A 20,754-nucleotide genomic window follows, 5' to 3' on the forward strand; every position below is an offset into this window, starting at 1 on the left:
AGACTTGTCATTTTTATACACAAATACACACAAACAAAAAGTTACACGGTGAAGCTTTCACTATTAAAAATACTAAATCAAAGAGTTGGGAGAAAAATAATTTCCTAATATGCCGAAAGTAAAAACAGGAATACTGGCAGTTATAAGACATCTCTATTTCAGCTTGTCAGGATTGATTTCACTTTGGTGGCTGTAGATGGAGGCTAAAAAAATACAGTGTTTTTTGTCAGAGTTTTACCATCCAAAACAGCTTGATACAGTAGACTACTTTAAAAAAAGAAAGATAAACAAGATGTATTCAGAGTGATGAATTTAATCCGTTGAATATTGTAATACAAAAACCATGTATGCATTTGATAGGCAGGGTAGAGACAGGGGCACTTAATGTGTATGCACATTTCTGCGATGATGACAGTTATAAGCAGCAAAACGATGCTCTGGGAGATTTCTACTGAGCTGTAAATTATGGATTGGTTCAGACCAGTTGAGACTCTGATCACTTGGGGGCGGTTCGACCCATGATTGCTTTCTTTGTGTTCCTCTCTGGTCTCAGCAGGATTATGTAACATTTGGGTCCAAACAGTGCCATCAGGAGACCAAAACTAGAGGCAAGGATGGCAAATATCTCCACTGCATCTGCATATTTGCCTGGAGAGTTGACATAGGCAGGGACAAAGGCCACCCACACAGCACAGAAGATCAGCATACTGAAAGTGATGAGTTTGGCCTCATTGAAGTTGTCAGGAAGATTCCTTGCCATAAATGCTAACAGGAAGCTAAGGGTAGCTAGTAGGCCAATATAGCCGAGTAAAACTGCAAAACCTATTGTGGATCCAACAACACACTCATAAACTATCTTGTTATTGTAGTATTGAGTGTTTTTATAAGGAGCTGGTGAGGAGGAGACAATCCAGACGGTACAGATTGCGGCTTGGATTAACGTGAGAGCAACAACTGTTCCTCTTTGTTGCACAGCACCAAACCACTTCAGGGCTGCTCCACCTCCTGGTTTGGAGGCCTTGAACACAGCTATAACAACCATGGTTTTCACCAGGATACATGAGACACAAAGAACAAAGCTGATCCCAAATGCTGCATGTCTCAACTGGCATGTCCATAGTCTGGGGCGGCCGATGAACAGCAGTGAGCACAGGAAGCAAAGTGTGAGTGCCACCAAGAGCAGGAAGCTCAGTTCAGTATTGTTGGCTCGTACCATGGGTGTGCTGTGATGACAGATGAAGATCCCAAGGACGACAGCACAGATAAGTGTGCCTAGTAATGCAGCAGCTGTCAAGCAGATACCCAAAGGCTCGTGGTAAGAGAGGAACTCTGTTTTCTTAGGTACACAGTGGTCACGTTTTGGGCTTGACCAGAAGTCCTCAGGACAGCTGGTGCACTCCATCGAGTCTAAGACAAAAAAAAGGTTTATTCGTTTTCAACAGCAGTGTTGGATGGGTGACAAATATTATCAACTTCCACAACATAGCAGAGAGTATTAAAGGATACCAACTTGTTTCATTGCTGAACTTTCCCTCAGAACAAGCAACACAGTCAAAACAGCAAACAGGCTGCCCCTTTTTTCTGGCCATTCGAGTACCTGGGGGACAGCTCTCACTGCACACTGACTGGGGTGGCTGTAGATATGGTAAGAGTTATCACAGGGGCTCATTATTTGATTATTTCTTAGGTGTCATACAACAGGAAGGCAAATAAATATATTAACAGCATTAACCTGCTTGGAGTCAAAGTTCCAGAAGATCTTGTCTTCGTGAAGAGTGAGTTCTTCTCCTTTGAAGGACTTTTTAACAACACCCACACTCTGCAGCCTTGTTGTCCCATCAGGAAGCCACTTCCAGTTCATGACATCATAGATTGGTAATGCATTTCCATTCTCATCAAATGAGACTTCATCACCAAATGGTGTGGTGAAGTTGACTTGTTCCAAATAATGAACAAGCTACAAGAGGGCAGAAAAATACTGACATTGATACTGTTTTTTTGGGGGGGTTCCATTTGCATGTGATTTGTATCCTGGTTAAAGTCAGGCTAGTATTTAAGTAAGTAAGTAAGTAAGTAAATTTTATTTATTATAGCACCTTTCACAGAATAAAATCACAAAGTGCTTCACAGGAAAATATCCAACACATTAAAAGAAACAGACCATAGCATAAGTAGACATTAGTCTGAACACAGTGAGTCGAAGGCCTGTTTAAATAAATGTGTCTTCACAAGTTTTTTAAAGGCGACAACAGATATAGCTGAACGAACATTTACAGGAAGAGCGTTCCACAATGTCGGTGCCACAACTTCAAAAGCACGGTCACCTTTTGTTCTTAAACAAGCTTGAGGGACAACCAGCAAGCCCTGGTCAGAAGACCTGAGTGGCCTACTGGTAAGGTAGGGGTGGAGCAGGTCGGCGATGTATTCAGGAGCCTGACCATGAAGAGCTCTATACACGAAACGAGAACTTTAAAAGGAATCCTAAATTCAACTGGAAGCCAATGTAGGGAAGATAGAATCGGAGTGTTGTGGGTTGTCCGGCTGGACTTGGTCAACAGCCTTGCAGCAGCGCTCTGGACTAATTGAAGACGATGGAGGGACGACTTGCTGAGGCAGGTGAAGCGTGAATTACAATAGTCCAGTCGGGATGAAACAAAAGCATGAATGATCATTTCCAGTTCAGGATGTGACACAACAGACCTAAGTTTGGCAATGTTTCGTAAATGGAAGAAGCATGACCGGGACAACTGTTTTATGTGGTGATCAAAGTACATGGACTGATCGAATATAACTCCAAGATTTCTGAGTTTAGACTGGACAGCAGAAGAGAGGGAACCAATACACTGAGCAACCCTGGAAGCTATAGTATCAGAACCAACAATAAGGACCTCTGTCTTGTCAGCGTTTAGCTGCAGGAAGTTGTCAGCCATCCAGTCCTTAATGGCAGTCAGACAATCAAGCAAAACTATCAGCTTGTCTGTGTCATCAGGCCTAAAAGACACATACAGCTGGATATCATCAGCGTAACAGTGATAAGAAATACCTTTGAATTTACTGATAATGTGACTCAAGGGCAGCAAATACAAGGCAAATAATATAGGGCCCAATACAGAACCCTGAGGGACACCACAGGAGAGAGCCGCAGTTTCAGACATGTATGGACCAAGTGACACAGAAAAACTCCTGTCAGAGAGATAGGAAGAGAACCAATCCAGGGCGCTCCCAGAGACACCTACCCACTGCCTCAGCCTCTCAGTCAGGATACAATGATCAACTGTATCGAAGGCCGCACTAAGATCCAGCAGCACCAAAACAGAGCATTCACCTACATCAGAGGACATCATAATATCCTTGGACACTCTCAGAAGAGCCGCTTCGGTAGAATGCTTCTGGCGGAAACCAGATTGAAATTTACCTAAAATGTTGTGTGAAGTCAAGACAGTAGTGAGCTGTTTGGCAACAACTTTCTCTAGGACTTTTGAAACAAGAGGCAGCTTGGAGATGGGCCTGTAGTTGTTGGGTAGAGAAGGATCAAGGTTTGATTTTTTCAGTAGAGGCTGAACAACAGCTTGTTTAAAGAAGGCTGGGACACAACCGGAACTCAGGGAGCTATTTATAATAGCGACCAAGCATGGACCAACAGAGCCAAGTACATTTTTAAGCAAGGAAGTTGGAACAGTATCTAGCGGGCTTGATGAAGTGCTCATGCTATCCACCAAGTCAGTGAGGTCTTGCAGGGATATGTGGGTGAAGGAGCTCATGGTTGTTGGACGAATTGGAAAATCAGAATATGGAGTGGAAGAGGAAATTATGCTAGCCCTGACATCACTAACCTTACCCACAAAGAAAGAGAGAAAGGTGCTGCAATCATTATTAGAAAAAATGGGGATATCTGGAGGTGCAGGATTAACAATGTTATTTATGTTGTCAAACAGGATTTTTGGGTTGCGTCTGCTGGAGGAGATTAAGTTAGAGAAATAAGAAGCTCTCGCATTCTTGACCATGGTGTTAAACTCCAGGATGAGGTACTTGTAATGGAGACGGTGAACATGGAGCTTGGTAGATTTCCACAGTCTCTCTGCCCTCCGACATTTACGCCGGAAACAACGAACAGAGTCATTTAACCAAGGGGACGACTTGACAGAAGGGACACATCTCAATTTACTTGGAGCCACCTTCTCCAAAACAGCAGAGCAATGACTATTAAAAGAATTAACTAAAGAATCAACATCAACGTGACCAGGCAACACAGCACTTGGGTCAAAAGTTGCTGAAAACTTCTCGGCCGAGAGGCTGTTTAAGAAGCGAGAACAACTCAAACGCTTACCGGGCGGAGAGTCAACATTAAATGACAGATTGAATGCAACACTATCATGGTCAGTGAAATGCAGCTCTTCGGAGCAAACAGAGTCAATATTTAAACAAAGCGTAAAAACAAGGTCTAAAGTATGACCCTTAATGTGTGTGGGACCGGACACATGTTGAATAAAATTAAAAGACTTGGTTAGATTTATAAAATCTGCTGCAAAACTGCAGGAAATGTCATCGATGTGGATATTAAAATCACCAACCATAAGAACTCTGTCCAACATAATGATAGAAGATAAAAACTCACTAAAGTCGGACATAAAGGAACTATTAAAACCGGGGGGTCTGTAAATTAAAACACAATAAAATGAATTAGAACGACCGACTTTGGTCATTTGCAGTTCAAACGAGGAAAAAGACCCAGTGCCAACTGTCCGATTATGGAAGCAGTCCCTAAACACAACGGCGAGTCCTCCACCCCGTCCCGAGGTTCTGGGAGTGCTGATAAAAGTACAATCCGACGGGCACAGTTCAATCAGGGGGCTGTTCTCCATACTCCTCTGCCAAATCTCAGTCAGGAACAAAAAATCCAAGCATTTGGATGTAAATAAGTCATTCAGAATAAAGGATTTATTGGAAATTTAAATATAGTGCACAGCTTCTGGTAACATTAGATATTATTAATGAACCAACAAATATGGCAATTGTATTTGATTCGTGAGTACTCTACCATTTCATTTCAACCTAAAGACAATCATGTATTGTGCTTTCAGCTTCTCAAAGGCATCTGTTTGCACTTCAGGATTTTGCTGCAATGTATGGTGGGGATTTTGACCCCTAGTTTGGCATTATTTACAAATTCAGAGTCACTAAACTGTTTTTTTATACCTTTTTATGATAATACGGACCTATGAGTCTGAAATAAAGTATATATTTTTCTCTTTTCTATTTTTTTCCCCGTGTTTTTCTTTTTTCCTCTCTCTCTCTCTCTCTCTCTCTCTCTCTCTCTCTCTCTCTCTCTCTCTCTCTCTCTCTCTCTCTCTTCTTGTCTTTTTCTGTCCACATCTCCCTCCATCAAACTTTCTAGGCCGATATGGTCATGGCAGGTGGCAGTGAGACTGGTTCTGCTCAATGTTTCTACAGGTTAAGGATTTTTTCCTGCCATTTCTGCCAAAGGTTGCTAAGTGCCTGCTCATGGCAAATTAATGTTTTTTTCTAAATAAAAGAACAGAGTATGATTTATTTGGCTCTATATACCATTTAAAACAACAACCAAAGAGTCTTTTTCTAATACACAGTATTGAAAAGGGAGGAATGTCTTGTAATCAGGGTCTTCTTATATTTGGGCCAATACATTAAATAAAACTTGATTGATTTATGGGTAAATTTTTCGCAAAACATCCTTTGTTTCCAACATCATATGAATGATACACACCTGCCATGGCTCCAGTTTCTGCAGGGCAGCACAGCTGTGCCCTCTGAAAGGCCCTCTCCCAGGCACACAGTGCAGCATATCATCGAGGGCATAAGCAAGAGCATATACAGCCTTATAAATATTGTACTCAGGCCTCAGGTTAGAAACATCCAAGAACTCAGTCTCAACATTTTCTAGGTCCTCTTCTCCAGTGCATACCTCTCCACCAGCTTCCAGCCAACCTGGAGGTGAAGTAAATTTACACCCAAACGTATATTCCCAAAACTGCCTCACCTGAAACAAAAGCAGATCAGATTTGAACAAAAATCAAGAAAATATCTTCATCGTCATTAATGATCTGATTGTAAGCTTACTATGCTATTGTCATCACTTCTGTTGTCATGTAATTCAGGAAGTGTGTGTTGAAGGAATTCCCTGAGCCCTGGTATTTCTCCTCTGCGGATGGCAATGCCCAGTGTGCCTCCAAGGTACGGCATGAGGCGAGGTGTCTGGAGCTTCGCAAATAATGTCCAGGCTTCACTGGCCATCCACTGCAGGCCTGTCACTTTTTGCTCTACCACCTGTTCATTACACTTTGTTAAGTTCATTGTTTCAAGACAAATGCTGAGGAAATATTGTCTACAGGTAGGACTGAATCACTTAGCTGAGAGCTCAAAACAGATAGACAGACAGACAGACAGAAAGACAGACAGACAGACAGACAGACAGACAGACAGACAGACAGATAGATAGATAGATAGATAGACAGATAGATACCTCATCCATTAGTTTAATCATGTGGATCAGATGTGCAAACACAATGACCACTCGAGCTGTCGATTTCTTCATCACTTCCACAATCCTCTTCAGTTCAGTGGGGTTGTCGCCCCACGGCAAAATCTCTGAGTAGGCCAGACAACCTCCTCCAGACTCAGCCAAGTCTGACGGAAAGGATCGAGCAACATGGAGTCCATAGTCATCATCACTGACAAGCAGACCTGCCCAGGTCCAGCCAAAGCGTTTGAGAATCTGAATCATGGCACGAACCTAATTTAACACAAAAGAGAGGGGTTCGTGAACTGGTTGGAAAGCATTTTGAGAAAGGCATACTGTTTGCTGTCTCATTGTAATTTTACAGTTAGTTCTAAGTCAGTCTTTCCTCTACTTCAATTTTGCAATTTGTATTTAAAGAGTTGCACCTGGAAGGCGTCACTCGGAATTGTTCTAAAAAAGGATGGAAAGCGTCTCCGATCGCTCAGGCAGGAACATGTGGCATAATAACTCACCTATGAAGAAACATACAGTATGCATAGGTTTCTTTTCTCATGCAGTGTAAAACAATTATAGGCAAAATATAGCCCAAAAAAAAGGGAAGAAAACTTACAATGGGCAGTTTGAATAATCCTAACACGTCAGAAGTGGCAATAGTAAATGTTGAGAAGGCATCACCCACAATCCCCAGGACTGGAGGGGTCCCTGAACAGTTTTCTTGAAGCACAAACTGTTCTTCTCTACTGCTGGCCAAAGACAAGGCAGCACTGAATCCAATTACAAGTGTAGCACAGTTGTCATACATACTGTATCCCAGAGTCACATTAGGAAGCAGGTTGGAGTTCTTGTTGATCTCATCAATAGCAAAGGCCATGGTCATGGCATACCTGAACCTTAAAGGGTTAAAACTAGCACATAGAATGTCACGATTAAGTAGTAAAAAGTACAAGATCTTGTATATTTATGTCTGTATATGTGTGCTGCAGGAGTGTGAGACTTACCCTTGACAGCTGGGCTGCTTTGGCTCTGATGTGAAAGTCAGTTCAGGGAAGACTGAGGTGTAGTGGAAGTCAAAAAGCCCACCAAGAACCACATCACCTGGCTTATGCATCGCATTAAGATTAAACTGTCTCCTCATGTTACAAGATGAGGAAAGGAGTGCAGACTCTGACAAGCAAAAGAAGGAGCAGCAGTATAGAATCAAGATCAGGTAGATGTACAGGAACAAATGGTCTGCAAATGCCCCCATAACTGCCCTCCTCCCGTTGCCTGTTTGTAGCCTTCATGCACAATTGTGACATTTTTATATGCAGGGTTATGTCATCGTCTTTAGTGGTTGTCATCATAGTTCCACACCACCCCTCAGGACCTTGCATGGCAAGATTATGCTCATATCTAATTAGCTCCAGTACCACAGAATGTCATGGCAGAGGTGTCTTAGGGTGTTAATAGAAGGTATTAATTGCAGTAACTCAGCTACGTAAAGGGTAACCTGATCTAAGAAACATATTGCAGATATAATTCAGTTACAGTTCAATCATTACAGCTAATTAAAATGTGCTTGCCTCTTTGTGAAATGAGTGGAAGTGTTTCTGTTTTCCAGAATAAGGATTAACAGGCTTTATTTCTTCATAATGAGTCATTAAAATACTGTCAAGCTCTGGTTTTGGTTTGATCCCAATCTCTTAGCCCACTCAATCTGTCCTCTCTCATCCTGTTCAGTACCAGGAATAATTATTGTGCTTGCACTGTGTTCCCCCTTTTCATTGGTGCCAATGCTTTTGAATTATCCTGACCAGAAACAGACATTCTGTCCAGCAAGGTAAAGGGGCCTCATAGTGAAATGGGGTGCATGGTCAAACAGAAGCAACCCTCTCTTTCTTGTTTGTGACACAGTGAACTGAGGACACCCATGCATGTGTTATACCTTCACTTCAATGGAAATTTACATGAATTAAACATTTCTCCACAGAGGCTCCAAGGCTATACATCACCTCTGTGCTCAGTTACAATATGCAAAAATAATTTCCTAATAAGCCGAAAGTAAAAATCAGGAATACTGGCAGTTATAAGACATCTCTATTTCAGCTTGGCAGGGTTGATTTCACTTTGGTGGCCGTAGATTGAAGCTAAAGAAATACAGTGTTTTTTGGCAGAGTTTTACCATCCCAAATAGCTTGATACAGTAGACTGCTTTAAAAAATATATATAAACAAGATGTATTCAGAGTGATGAATTTAATCTGTTGAATATTGTAATACGAAAACCATGTATGCATTTGTTAGGCAGGGTAGAGACAGGGGCACTTAATGTGTATGCACATTTCTGCTATGATGACAGTTATAAGCAGCAAAACGATGCTCTGGGAGATTTCTCCTGAGCTGTAAATTATGGATTGGTTCAGAGCAGTTGAGACTCTGATCACTTGGGGGCGGTTCGACCCATGATTGCTTTCTTTGTGTTCCTCTCTGGTCTCAGCAGGATTATGTAACATTTGGGTCCAAACAGTGCCACCAGGAGACCAAAACTAGAGGCAAGGATGGCAAATATCTCCACTGCATCTGCATATTTTCCTGGAGAGTTGACATAGGCAGGGACAAAGGCCACCCACACTGCACAGAAGATCAGCATACTGAAAGTGATGAATTTGGCTTCATTGAAGTTGTCAGGAAGATTCCTTGCCATAAATGCTAACAGGAAGCTAAGGGTAGCTAGTAGGCAAATATAGCCGAGTAAAACTGCAAAACCTATTGTGGATCCGACAACACACTCATAAACGATCTTGTCATTGTAGTATTGAGTGTTTTTATAAGGAGCTGGTGAGGAGGAGACAATCCAGACGGTACAGATTGCGGCTTGGATTAACGTGAGAGCAACAACTGTTCCTCTTTGTTGCACAGCACCAAACCACTTCAGGGCTGCTCCACCTCCTGGTTTGGAGGCCTTGAACACAGCTATAACAACCATGGTTTTCACCAGGATACATGAGACACAAAGAACAAAGCTGATCCCAAATGCTGCATGTCTCAACTGGCATGTCCATAGTCTGGGGCGGCCGATGAACAGCAGCGAGCACAGGAAGCAAAGTGTGAGTGCCACCAAGAGCAGGAAGCTCAGTTCAGTATTGTTGGCTCGTACCATGGGTGTGCTGTGATGACAGATGAAGATCCCAAGGACAACAGCACAGAGAAGTGTGCCAAGTAATGCAGCAGCTGTCAAGCAGATACCCAAAGGCTCGTGGTAAGAGAGGAACTCTGTTTTCTTAGGTACACAGTGGTCACGTTTTGGGCTTGACCAGAAGTCCTCAGGACAGCTGGTGCACTCCATCGAGTCTAAGAAAATAAAAAGGTTTATATGTTTTCAACAGCAATGTTGGATGGGTAACAAATATTATCAACTTCCACAACATAGCAGAGACTATTATAGGATACCAACTTGTTTCATTGCTGAACTTTCCCTCAGAACAAGCAACACAGTCAAAACAGCAAACAGGCTGCCCCTTTTTTCTGGCCATTCGAGTACCTGGGGGACAGCTCTCACTGCACACTGACTGGGGTGGCTGTAGATATGGTAAGAGTTATCACAGGGGCTCATTATTTGATTATTTCTTAGGTGTCATACAACAGGAAGGCAAATAAATATATTAACAGCATTAACCTGCTTGGAGTCAAAGTTCCAGAAGATCTTGTCTTCATGAAGAGTGAGTTCTTCTCCTTTGAAGGACTTTTTAACAACACCCACACTCTGCAGCCTTGTTGTCCCATCAGGAAGCCACTTCCAGTTCATGACATCATAGATTGGTAATGCATTTCCATTCTCATCAAATGAGACTTCATCACCAAACGGTGTGGTGAAATTGACTTGTTGCAAATAATGAACAAGCTACAAGAGGGCAGAAAAACACTGACATTGATACTGGGTTTTTTGGGGGTTTCCATTTGCATGTGATTTGTATCCTGGTTAAAGTCAGGCTAGTATTTAAATATAATGCACAGCTTCTGGTAACATTAAATATTATTAATGAACCAACAAATATGGCAATTGTATTTGATTCGTGAGTACTCTACCATTTCATTTCAAGCTAAAGAAAATCATATATTGTGCTTTCAACGTGTCAAGGGCATCTGTTTGCACTTCAGGACTTGGCTGCAGTGTATGGTGGGGATTTTGACCCCTAGTTTGGCATTATTTACAAATTAAGAGTCACTAAACTGTTTTTTTTTATACCTTTTTATGATAATATGGACCTATGAGTCTGAAATAAAGTATATATTTTTCTCTTTTAAAACCCATTTTCCCACGTTTTTCTTTTTTCCTCTCTCTCTCTCTCTCTCTCTCTCTCTCTCTCTCTCTCTCTCTCTCTCCTTGTCTTTTTCTGTCCACATCTCCCTCCATCAAACTTTCTAGGCCGATATGGTCATGGCAGGTGGCAGTGAGACTGGTTCTGCTCAATGTTTCTGCATGTTAAGGATTTTTTCCCGACATTTCTGCCAAAGGTTTCTAAGTGCCTGCTCATGGCGAACTAATGGTTTTTCTAAATGAAATAACAGAGTATGATTTATTTGGCTCTATATACCATTTAAAACAACAACCAAAGAGTCTTTTTCTAATACACAGTACTGAAAAGGGAGGAAGGTCTTGTAATCAGGGTCTTCTTATATTTGTGCCAATACAGTAAATACAACTTGATTGATTTATGGATACATTTTTCCCAAAACATCCTTTGTTTCCAACATCATACGAATGAGACACACCTGCCATGGCTCCAGTTTCTGCAGGGCAGCACAGCTGTGCCCTCTGAAAGGCCCTCTCCCAGGCACACAGTGCAGCATGTCATTGAGGGCATAAGCAAGAGCATATACAGCCTTATAAATATTGTACTCAGGCCTCAGGTTAGAAACATCCAACAACTCAGTCTCAACATGTTCTAGGTCCTCTTCTCCAGTGCATACCTCTCCACCAGCTTCCAGCCAACCTGGAGGTGAAGTAAATTTACACCCAAACGTGTATTCCCAAAACTGCCTCGCCTGAAACAAAAGCAGATCAGATTTGAACAAAAATCAAGAAAATATCTTCATCGTCATTAATGATCTGATTGTAAGCTTACTATGCTATTGTCATCACTTCTGTTGTCATGTAATTCAGGACGTGTGTGTTGAAGGAATTCCCTAAGCCCTGGTATTTCTCCTCTGCGGATGGCAATGCCCAGTGTGCCACCAAGGTACGGCATGAGGCGAGGTGTCTGGAGCTTCGCAAATAATGTCCAGGATTCACTGGCAATCCACTGCAGGCCTGTCACATTTTGCTCTACCACCTGTTCATTACACTTTGTTAAGTTCATTGTTTCAAGACAAATGCTGAGGAAATATTGTCTACTAGTAGGACTGAATCACTTAGCTGAGAGCTCAAAACAGACAGACAAACAGACAGATACCTTATCCATTAGTTGAATCATGTGGATCAGATGTGCAAACACAATGACCACTCGAGCTGTCGATTTCTTCATCACTTCCACAATCCTCTTCAGTTCAGTTGGGTTGTCGCCCCACGGCAAAATCTCTGAGTAGGCCAGACAACCTCCTCCAGACTCAGCCAAGTCTGACGGAAAGGATCGAGCAACATGGAGTCCATAGTCATCATCGCTGACAAGCAGACCTGCCCAGGTCCAGCCAAAGCGTTTGAGAATCTGAATCATAGCACGCACCTAATTTAACACAAAAGAGAGGGGTTCGTGAACAGGTTGGAAAGCATTTTGAGAAAGGCATACTGTTTGATGGCTCATTGTAATTTTACAGTTAGTTCTTAGTCAGTCTTTTCTCTACTTCAATTTTGCAATTTGTATTTAAAGAGTTGCACCTGGAAGGCGTCACTCGGAATTGTTCTAAAAAAGGATGGAAAGCGTCTCCGATCGCTCAGGCAGGAACATGTGGAAAAATAACTCACCTATGAAGAAACATACAGTATGCATAGGTTTCTTTTCTCATGCAGTGTAAAACAATTATAGGCAAAATATAGCCAAAAAAAAGGGAAGAAAACTCACAATGGGCAGCTTGAATAATCCTAACACGTCAGAAGTGGCAATAGTAAATGTTGAGAAGGCATTACCCACAATCCCCAGGACTGGAGGGGTCCCTGAACAGTTTTCTTGAAGCACAAACTGTTCTTCTCTACTGCTGGCCAAAGACAAGGCAGCACTGAATCCAATTACAAGTGTAGCACAGTTGTCATACATACTGTATCCCAGAGTCACATTAGGAAGCAGGTTGGAGTTCTTGTTGATCTCATCAATAGCAAAGGCCATGGTCATGGCATACCTGAACCTTAAAGGGTTAAAACTAGCACATAGAATGTCACGATTAAGCAGTAAAAAGTACAAGATCTTGTATATTTATGTCTGTATATGTGTGCTGCAGTAGTGTGAGACTTACCCTTGACAGCTGGGCTGCTTTGGCTCTGAGGTGAAAGTCAGTTCAGGGAAGACTGAGGTGTAGTGGAAGTCAAAAAGCCCACCAAGAACCACATCACCCGGCTTATGCATTGCATTAAGATTAAACTGTCTCCTCATGTTACAAGATGAGGAAAGGGGTGCAGACTCTGATAAGCAAAAGAAGGAGCAGCAGTATAGAATCAAGATCAGGTAAATGTACAGGAACAAATGGTCTGCAAATGCCCCCATAACTGCCCTCCTCCCGTTGCCTGTTTGTAGCCTTCATGCACAATTGTGACATTTTTATATGCAGGGTTATGTCATCGGCTTTAGTGGTTGTCATCATAGTTCCACACCACCCCTCCGGACCTTGCATGGCAACATTATGCTCATATCTAATTAGCTCCAGTACCACAGAATGTCATGGCAGAGGTGTCTTAGGGTGTTAATAGATGGTATTAATTGCAGTAACTCAGCTACGTAAAGGGTAACCTGATCTAAGAAACATATTGCAGATATAATTCAGTTACAGTTCAATCATTACAGCTACTTAAAACGTGCTTGCCTCTTTGTAAAATGAGTGGAAGTGTTTCTGTTTTCCATAAGAAAGATTAACAGGCTTAATTTATTCACAATGAGTCATTAAAATACTGTCAAGCTCTGGTTTTGGTTTGATCCCAATCTCTTGGCCCACTCAATCTGTCCTCTCTCATCCTGTTCCGTACCAGGATTAATTCTTGTGCTTGCACTGTGTTCCCCCTTTTCATTGGTGCCAATGCTTTTGAATTATCCTGACCAGAAACAGACATTCTATCCAGCAAGGTAAAGGGGCCTCATAGTGAAATGGGGTGCATGGTCCAACAGAAGCAACCCTCTCTTTCTTGTTTGTGACACATTGAACTGAGGACACCCATACATGTGTTATACCTTCACCTCAGTGGAAATTCGGAATCAGAATCAGAATCAGAATCAGCTTTATTGGCCAGTTATGCTTGAACACACAAGGAATTTGACTTTGGTAAACTGTGCTCTCTTTGTACAAGGCCTAAGAATAAGAATAAGACCTACAAATAAAAATAAATAAAAATATAATAACAATAACATCAGCTATAAATACAAAAGAACAACAGATAGGCATGACTAATATGTACAGGCTAAAATAATATGATACAGTGCAGTGGTGAGTTGCAGAGGTAGTTTTTACATTATAAAAATAGCAGTTAAATAATACAAAAAATAGAAATATGGAATTCTGCTTGGAGAATTGTTACATTGTATATTTACAGAGAGTATTTATCTGACAGGTATGACACTGTTATGGTTTAGTGTTCATCAGAGTGACAGCCTGGGGGAAGAAACTGTTCTTATGGCGGGTTGTTTTGGCGCACAGTGATCTGTAGCGCCTGCCGGAGGGGAGGAGTTTGAAGAATTTGTGTCCAGGGTGTGAGGGGTCAGCGGTGATGCTACCTGCCCGTTTCCTGGCCCGGGACCGGTACAAGTCCTGGATGGGGGGCAGGTCAACACCGATGATTTTTTTCTGCAGTCCTTATAGTCCGTTGCAGTCTGTGTTTGTCTAGTTTGGTTTGGCCAGATAAATTAGACCCCACACCTGTTCAGGTGTGGGGTGTGAAAACCTGCAGTAGAAGCTGTTCAGGTCGTCAGCCAGTCTTTTGTTACCTTAAGGATTGGGGAAGGGTCTCCTGTAGCTTGTAACTTCACGCAGGCCTCTCCAAACTTCTGATGGGTCGTTGGCAGAGAAGCTCTGTTTTATCTTCTTAGCTACCTTGATTTCCCTCGTCAGTTTGTTTCTGGCCTGCTTGAACAGGTCCCGGTCCCCACTCCTGTAGGCCTCTTCTTTGGCCTGACGCAGCTTCCTAAGTTGAGGTGTGAACCAGGGCTTGTTGTTGTTGTATGTGCAGAAGGTCCTGGTCTGCACACACATGTCCTCACAGAAGCTGATGTATGAAGTCACAGTGTCAGTGAGTTCATTGAGGTTTTCTGATGCAGCTTCAAAAACACTCCAATCAGTGCAATCAAAGCAGGCTTGTAACTCCTGCTTTGACTCCTCCGTACACTTCTTCACAGTCCTAACTACAGGCTTAGCCGTTTTTAACTTCTGCCTGTAGGCCGGGATGAGATGAATCAGCGGTGATCAGATAGTCCTATAGCTGCACGGGGGACAAAGCAATATGAGTCCTTTATTACTGTGTAGCAGTGGTCCAGAGTGTTAGACTCCCTGGTGGGACACTTAATATGCTGTCTATATTTAGGAAGTTCGTGGGTTAAATTTGCTCTGTTAAAGTCCCCGAGAATGATGAGCAGGGAGTCTGGATGTTTTTTCTCCACGTCTGGAATATGGTCAGCCAGGTGCTGTAACGTCTCCGTTATGCAGGCCTGAGGTGGGATGTAGACGCCGACCAGAATAAAGGAGGAGAACTCCCGCGGCGAGTAAAAGGGTTTACAGTTTATGAAAAGAGTCTCCAGATTTGGACTGCATGACTTCCTCAACACTGTGGTATCTGTCACATGAATTCAACATTTCTCCACAGAGGCTCCAAGGCTATACATCACCTCTGTGCTCAGTTACAATATGCAAAAACAATTTCCTAATAAGCCGAAAGTAAAAACAGGAATACTGGCAGTTATAACACATCTCTATTTCAGCTTGTCAGGGTTGATTTAACTTTGGTGGCTGTAGGTGGAAGCTAAAAAATTACAGTGCTTTTTGTCAGAGGTTTACCATCCAAAATAGCTTGATACAGTAGACTACTTTTAAAAAAGAAAGATAAACAAGATGTATTCAGAGTGATAAATTTAATCCGTTGAACAATGTAATACAAAAAACGTGCATTTGTTAGGCAGGGTAGAGACAGGGGCACTTAATGTGAATGCACATTTCTGCTATGGTGTCTGCTATGATGACAGTTATAAGCAGCAAAATGATGCTCTGGGAGATTTCTAATGAGCTGTAAATTATGGATTGGTTCAGACCAGTTGAGACTCTGATCACTTGGGGGCGGTTCGACCCATGATTGCTTTTTTTGTGTTCCTCTCTGGTCTCAGCAGGATTATGTAACATTTGGGTCCAAACAGCGCCACCAGGAGACCAAAACTAGAGGCAAGGATGGCAAATATCTCCACTGCATCTGCATATTTGCCTGGAGAGTTGACATAGGCAGGAACAAAGGCCACCCACACAGCACAGAAGATCAGCATACTGAAAGTGATGAATTTGGCTTCATTGAAGTTGTCAGGAAGATTCCTTGCCATGAATGCTAACAGGAAGCTAAGGGTAGCTAGTAGGCAAATATAGCCGAGTAAAACTGCAAAACCTATTGTGGATCCGACAACACACTCATAAACGATCTTGTCATTGTAGTATTGAGTGTTTTTATGAGGAGCTGGAGAGGAGGAGACAATCCAGATGGTACAGATTGCTGCTTGGATTAAAGTGAGAGCAACAACTGTTCCTCTTTGTTGCACAGCACCAAACCACTTCAGGGCTGCTCCAACTCCTGGTTTGGAGGCCTTGAACACAGCTATAACAACCATGGTTTTCACCAGGATACATGAGACACAAAGAACAAAGCTGATCCCAAATGCTGCATGTCTCAACTGGCATGTCCATAGTCTGGGGCGGCCGATGAACAGCAGCGAGCACAGGAAGCAAAGTGTGAGTGCCACCAAGAGCAGGAAGCTCAGTTCAGTGTTGTTGGCTCGTACCATGGGTGTGCTGTGATGACAGATGAAGATCCCAAGGACGACAGCACAGATAAGTGTGCCTAGTAATGCAGCAGCTGTCAAGCAGATACCCAAAGGCTCGTGGTAAGAGAGGAACTCTGTTTTCTTAGGTACACAGTGGTCACGTTTTGGGCTTGACCAGAAGTCCTCAGGACAGCTGGTGCACTCCATCGAGTCTAAGAAAAAAAAAGGTTTATTCGTTTTCAACAGCAATGTTGGATGGGTGACAAATATTATCAACTTCCACAACATAGCAGAGAGTATTAAAGGATACCAACTTGTTTCATTGCTGAACTTTCCCTCAGAACAAGCAACACAGTCAAAACAGCAAACAGGCTGCCCCTTTTTTCTGGCCATTCGAGTACCTGGGGGACAGCTCTCACTGCACACTGACTGGGGTGGCTGTAGATATGGTAAGAGTTATCACAGGGGCTCATTATTTGATTATTTCTTAGGTGTCATACAACAGGAAGGCAAATAAATATATTAACAGCAGTAACCTGCTTGGAGTCAAAGTTCCAGAAGATCTTGTCTTCGTGAAGAGTGAGTTCTTCTCCTTTGAAGGACTTTTTAACAACACCCACACTCTGCAGCCTTGTTGTCCCATCAGGAAGCCACTTCCAGTTCATGACATCATAGATTGGTAATGCATTTCCATTCTCATCAAATGAGACTTCATCACCAAACGGTGTGGTGAAGTTGACTTTTTCCAAGTAATACATCAGCTACAAGAGGGCAGAAAAACACTGACATTGATACTGGGTTGTTTGGGGGTTTCCATTTGCATGTGATTTGTATCCTGGTTAAAGTCAGGCTAGTATTTAAATATAATGCACAGCTTCTGGTAACAATAAATATTATTAATGAACCAACAAATAGGGCAATTGTATTTGATTCGTGAGTACTCTACCATTTCATTTCAACCTAAAGACAATCGTGTATTGTGCTTTCAACGTGTCAAGGGCATCTGTTTGCACTTCAGGACTTGGCTGCAGTGTATGATGGGGATTTTGACCCCTAGTTTGGCATTTTTAAAAATTCAGAGTTATTAAACTTTTTTTTATACCTTTTTATGTTAATATGGACCTATCAGTCTGAAATAAAGTATATATTTTTCTCTTCTTTTACCGTGTTTTTCTTTTTTCGTCTCTCTCTCTCTCTCTCTCTCTCTCTCTCTCTCTCTCTCTCTCTCTCTCTCTCTCCTTGTCTTTTTCTGTCCACATCTCCCTCCATCAAACTTTCTAGGCCGATATGGTCATGGCAGGTGGCAGTGAGACTGGTTCTGCTCGATGTTTCTACAGGTTAAGGATTTTTTTCCTGCCATTTCTGCCAAAAGTTGCTAGTTGATTGATTTATGGATACATTTTTCCCAAAACATACTTTGTTTCCAACATCATATGAATGAGACACACCTGCCATGGCTCCAGTTTCTGCAGGGCAGCACAGCTGTGCCCTCTGAAAGGCCCTCTCCCAGGCACACAGTGCAGCATGTCATCGAGGGCATAAGCAAGAGCATATACAGCCTTATAAATATTGTACTCAGGCCTCAGGTTAGAAACATCCAACAACTCAGTCTCAACATTTTCTAGGTCCTCTTCTCCAGTGCATACCTCTCCACCAGCTTCCAGCCAACCTGGAGGTGAAGTAAATTTACACCCAAACGTGTATTCCCAAAACTGCCTCACCTGAAACAAAAGCAGATCAGATTTGAACAAAAATCAAGAAAATATCTTCATCGTCATTAATGATCTGATTGTAAGCTTACCATGCTATTGTCATCACTTCTGTTGTCATGAAATTCAGGACGTGTGTGTTGAAGGAATTCCCTGAGCCCTGGTATTTCTCCTCTGCGGATGGCAATGCCCAGTGTGCCTCCAAGGTACGGCATGAGGCGAGGTGTCTGGAGCATCGAAGCTAATGTCCAGGCTTCACTGGCCATCCACTGCAGGCCTGTCACATTTTGCTCTACCACCTGTTCATTACACTTTGTTAAGTTCATTGTTTCAAGACACATGCTGAGAAAATATTGTCTACAGGTAGGACTGAATCACTTAGCTGAGAGCTCAAAACAAATAGATAGATAGATAGATAGATAGATAGACAGATAGACAGACAGATAGATAGACAGATAGATAGATAGATAGGTAGATAGATAGATAGATAGACAGACAGACAGATAGATAGATAGATAGATAGATAGATAGATAGATAGATAGATAGATAGATAGATAGATAGATAGATAGATAGATAGATAGATACCTCATCCATTAGTTGAATCATGTGGATCAGATGCGCAAACACAATGACCACTCCAGCTGTCGATTTCTTCATCACTTCCACAATCCTCTTCAGTTCAGTGGGGTTGTCGCCCCATGGCAAAATCTCTGAGTAGGCCAGACAACCTCCTCCAGACTCAGCCAAGTCTGACGGAAAGGATCGAGCAACATGGAGTCCATAGTCATCATCACTGACAAGCAGACCTGCCCAGGTCCAGCCAAAGCGTTTGAGAATCTGAATCATGGCACGCACCTAATTTAACACAAAAGAGAGGGGTTCATGAACTGGTTGGAAAAGCATTTTGAGAAAGGCATACTGTTTGATGTCTCATTGTAATTTTACAGTTAGTTCTTCGTCAGTCTTTTCTCTACTTCAATTTTGCAATTTGTATTTAAAGAGTTGCACCTGGAAGGCGTCACTCGGAATTGTTCTAAAAAAAGGATGGAAAGCGTCTCCGATCGCTCAGGCAGGAACATGTGGCATAATAACTCACCTGTAAAGACACATACAGTATGCATAGGTTTCTTTTCTCATGCAGTGTAAAACAATTATAGGCAAAATATAGCCAAAAAAAGGGAAGAAAACTTACAATGGGCAGTTTGAATAATCCTAACACGTCAGAAGTGGCAATAGTAAATGTTGAGAAGGCATCACCCACAATCCCCAGGACTGGAGGGGTCCCTGAACAGTTTTCTTGAAGCACAAACTGTTCTTCTCTACTGCTGGCCAAAGACAAGGCAGCACTGAATCCAATTACAAGTGTAGCACAGTTGTCATACAGGCTGTATCCCAGAGTCACATTAGGAAGCAGGTTGGAGTTCTTGTTGATCTCATCAATAGCAAAGGCCATGGTCATGGCATACTTGAACCTTAAAGGGTTAAAACTAGCACATAGAATGTCACGATTAAGCAGTAAAAAGTACAAGATCTTGTATATTTATGTCTGTATATGTGTGCTGCAGTAGTGTGAGACTTACCCTTGACAGCTGGGCTGCTTTGGCTCTGAGGTGAAAGTCAGTTCAGGGAAGACTGAGGTGTAGTGGACGTCAAAAAGCCCACCAAGAACCACATCACCTGGCTTATGCATCGCATTAAGATTAAACTGTCTCCTCATGTTACAAGATGAGGAAAGAGGTGCAGACTCTGATAAGCCAAAGAAGGAGCAGCAGTATAGAATCAAGATCAGGTAAATGTACAGGAACAAATGGTCTGCAAATGCCCCCATAACTGCCCTCCTCCCGTTGCCTGTTTGTAGCCTTCATGCACAATTGTGACATTTTTATATGCAGGGTTATGTCATCGTCTTTAGTGGTTGTCATCATAGTTCCACACCACCCCCCAGGACCTTGCATGGCAAGATTATGCTCATATCTAATTAGCTCCAGTACCACAGAATGTCATGGCAGAGGTGTCTTAGGGTGTTAATAGAAGGTATTAATTGCAGTAACTCAGCTACGTAAATGGTAACCTGATCTAAGAAACATATTGCAGATATAATTCAGTTACAGTTCAATTATTACAGCTAATTAAAATGTGCTTGCCTCTTTGTAAAATGAGTGGAAGTGTTTCTGTTTTCCAGGATAAGGATTAACAGGCTTAATTTCTTCATAATGAGTCATTAAAATACTGTCAAGCTCTGGTTTTAATTTGATCCCAATCTCTTGGCCCACTCAATCTGTCCTCTCTCATCCTGTTCAGTATAAGGGAATAATTATTGTGCTTGCACTGTGTTCCCCCTTTTCATTGGTGCCAATACTTTTGAATTATCCTGACCAGAAACAGACATTCTGTCCAGCAAGGTAAAGGGGCCTCATA

At 42.3% G+C, this 20,754-nt stretch overlaps 3 protein-coding genes across 3 annotated transcripts; all 3 read right to left on the minus strand.

Annotated features, from left to right (window-relative positions):
* Positions 1-409: 409 nt before the first annotated feature.
* On the minus strand, positions 410-7,619 carry LOC117824948 (extracellular calcium-sensing receptor-like). Its single transcript, XM_034700471.1, has 9 exons — positions 7,495-7,619; positions 7,107-7,401; positions 6,922-7,008; positions 6,500-6,769; positions 6,097-6,303; positions 5,744-6,016; positions 1,733-1,957; positions 1,511-1,634; positions 410-1,407 (listed from the first exon to the last, which is right to left on the minus strand). Exons 1-9 carry the CDS (start codon positions 7,602-7,604, stop codon positions 497-499), a joined length of 2,502 nt encoding a protein of 833 aa, XP_034556362.1. The 5' UTR covers positions 7,605-7,619; the 3' UTR covers positions 410-496.
* A 1,165-nt stretch (positions 7,620-8,784) lies between these two features.
* Positions 8,785-13,067, minus strand: LOC117824949 (extracellular calcium-sensing receptor-like). Its single transcript, XM_034700472.1, has 9 exons — positions 12,922-13,067; positions 12,534-12,828; positions 12,350-12,436; positions 11,928-12,197; positions 11,601-11,807; positions 11,248-11,520; positions 10,151-10,375; positions 9,929-10,052; positions 8,785-9,825 (listed from the first exon to the last, which is right to left on the minus strand). The coding sequence occupies exons 1-9, from the start codon at positions 13,056-13,058 to the stop codon at positions 8,915-8,917; spliced, it is 2,529 nt and encodes an 842-aa protein (XP_034556363.1). The 5' UTR covers positions 13,059-13,067; the 3' UTR covers positions 8,785-8,914.
* A 2,826-nt stretch (positions 13,068-15,893) lies between these two features.
* On the minus strand, positions 15,894-20,062 carry LOC117824947 (extracellular calcium-sensing receptor-like). Its single transcript, XM_034700470.1, is given in 10 exon segments — positions 15,894-16,837; positions 16,940-17,063; positions 17,162-17,386; positions 18,074-18,346; positions 18,427-18,633; positions 18,922-19,191; positions 19,345-19,377; positions 19,379-19,432; positions 19,529-19,823; positions 19,917-20,062. Coding segments are annotated over 10 exon segments (2,529 nt in total). The 5' UTR covers positions 20,054-20,062; the 3' UTR covers positions 15,894-15,926.
* Between the last annotated feature and the right edge of the window lie 692 nt (positions 20,063-20,754).

This window comes from Notolabrus celidotus, chromosome 14 (genome assembly GCF_009762535.1).
Source record: "Notolabrus celidotus isolate fNotCel1 chromosome 14, fNotCel1.pri, whole genome shotgun sequence".
Classification (NCBI taxonomy): Eukaryota; Metazoa; Chordata; class Actinopteri; order Labriformes; family Labridae; genus Notolabrus; species Notolabrus celidotus.

Bases quoted from the DNA above. Each gene is read 5' to 3' on its own strand.
- LOC117824948 (XM_034700471.1), bottom strand. From the start codon at position 7,604: ATGCATAAGCCAGGTGATGTGGTTCTTGGTGGGCTTTTTGACTTCCAC. The intron at 6,304-6,499 runs GTATCTATCTGT...TGTAATGAACAG, and splicing joins TGATTAAACTAATGGATGAG to GTGGTAGAGCAAAAAGTGAC. The intron at 6,017-6,096 runs GTAAGCTTACAA...CTTTTGTTTCAG, and splicing joins GAAGTGATGACAATAGCATA to GTGAGGCAGTTTTGGGAATA.
- LOC117824949 (XM_034700472.1), bottom strand. From the start codon at position 13,058: ATGAGGAGACAGTTTAATCTTAATGCAATGCATAAGCCGGGTGATGTG. The intron at 11,808-11,927 runs GTATCTGTCTGT...TGTAATGAACAG, and splicing joins TGATTCAACTAATGGATAAG to GTGGTAGAGCAAAATGTGAC. The intron at 10,376-11,247 runs GTGTGTCTCATT...GCCCTCTTGTAG, and splicing joins AGAAACTGGAGCCATGGCAG to CTTGTTCATTATTTGCAACA.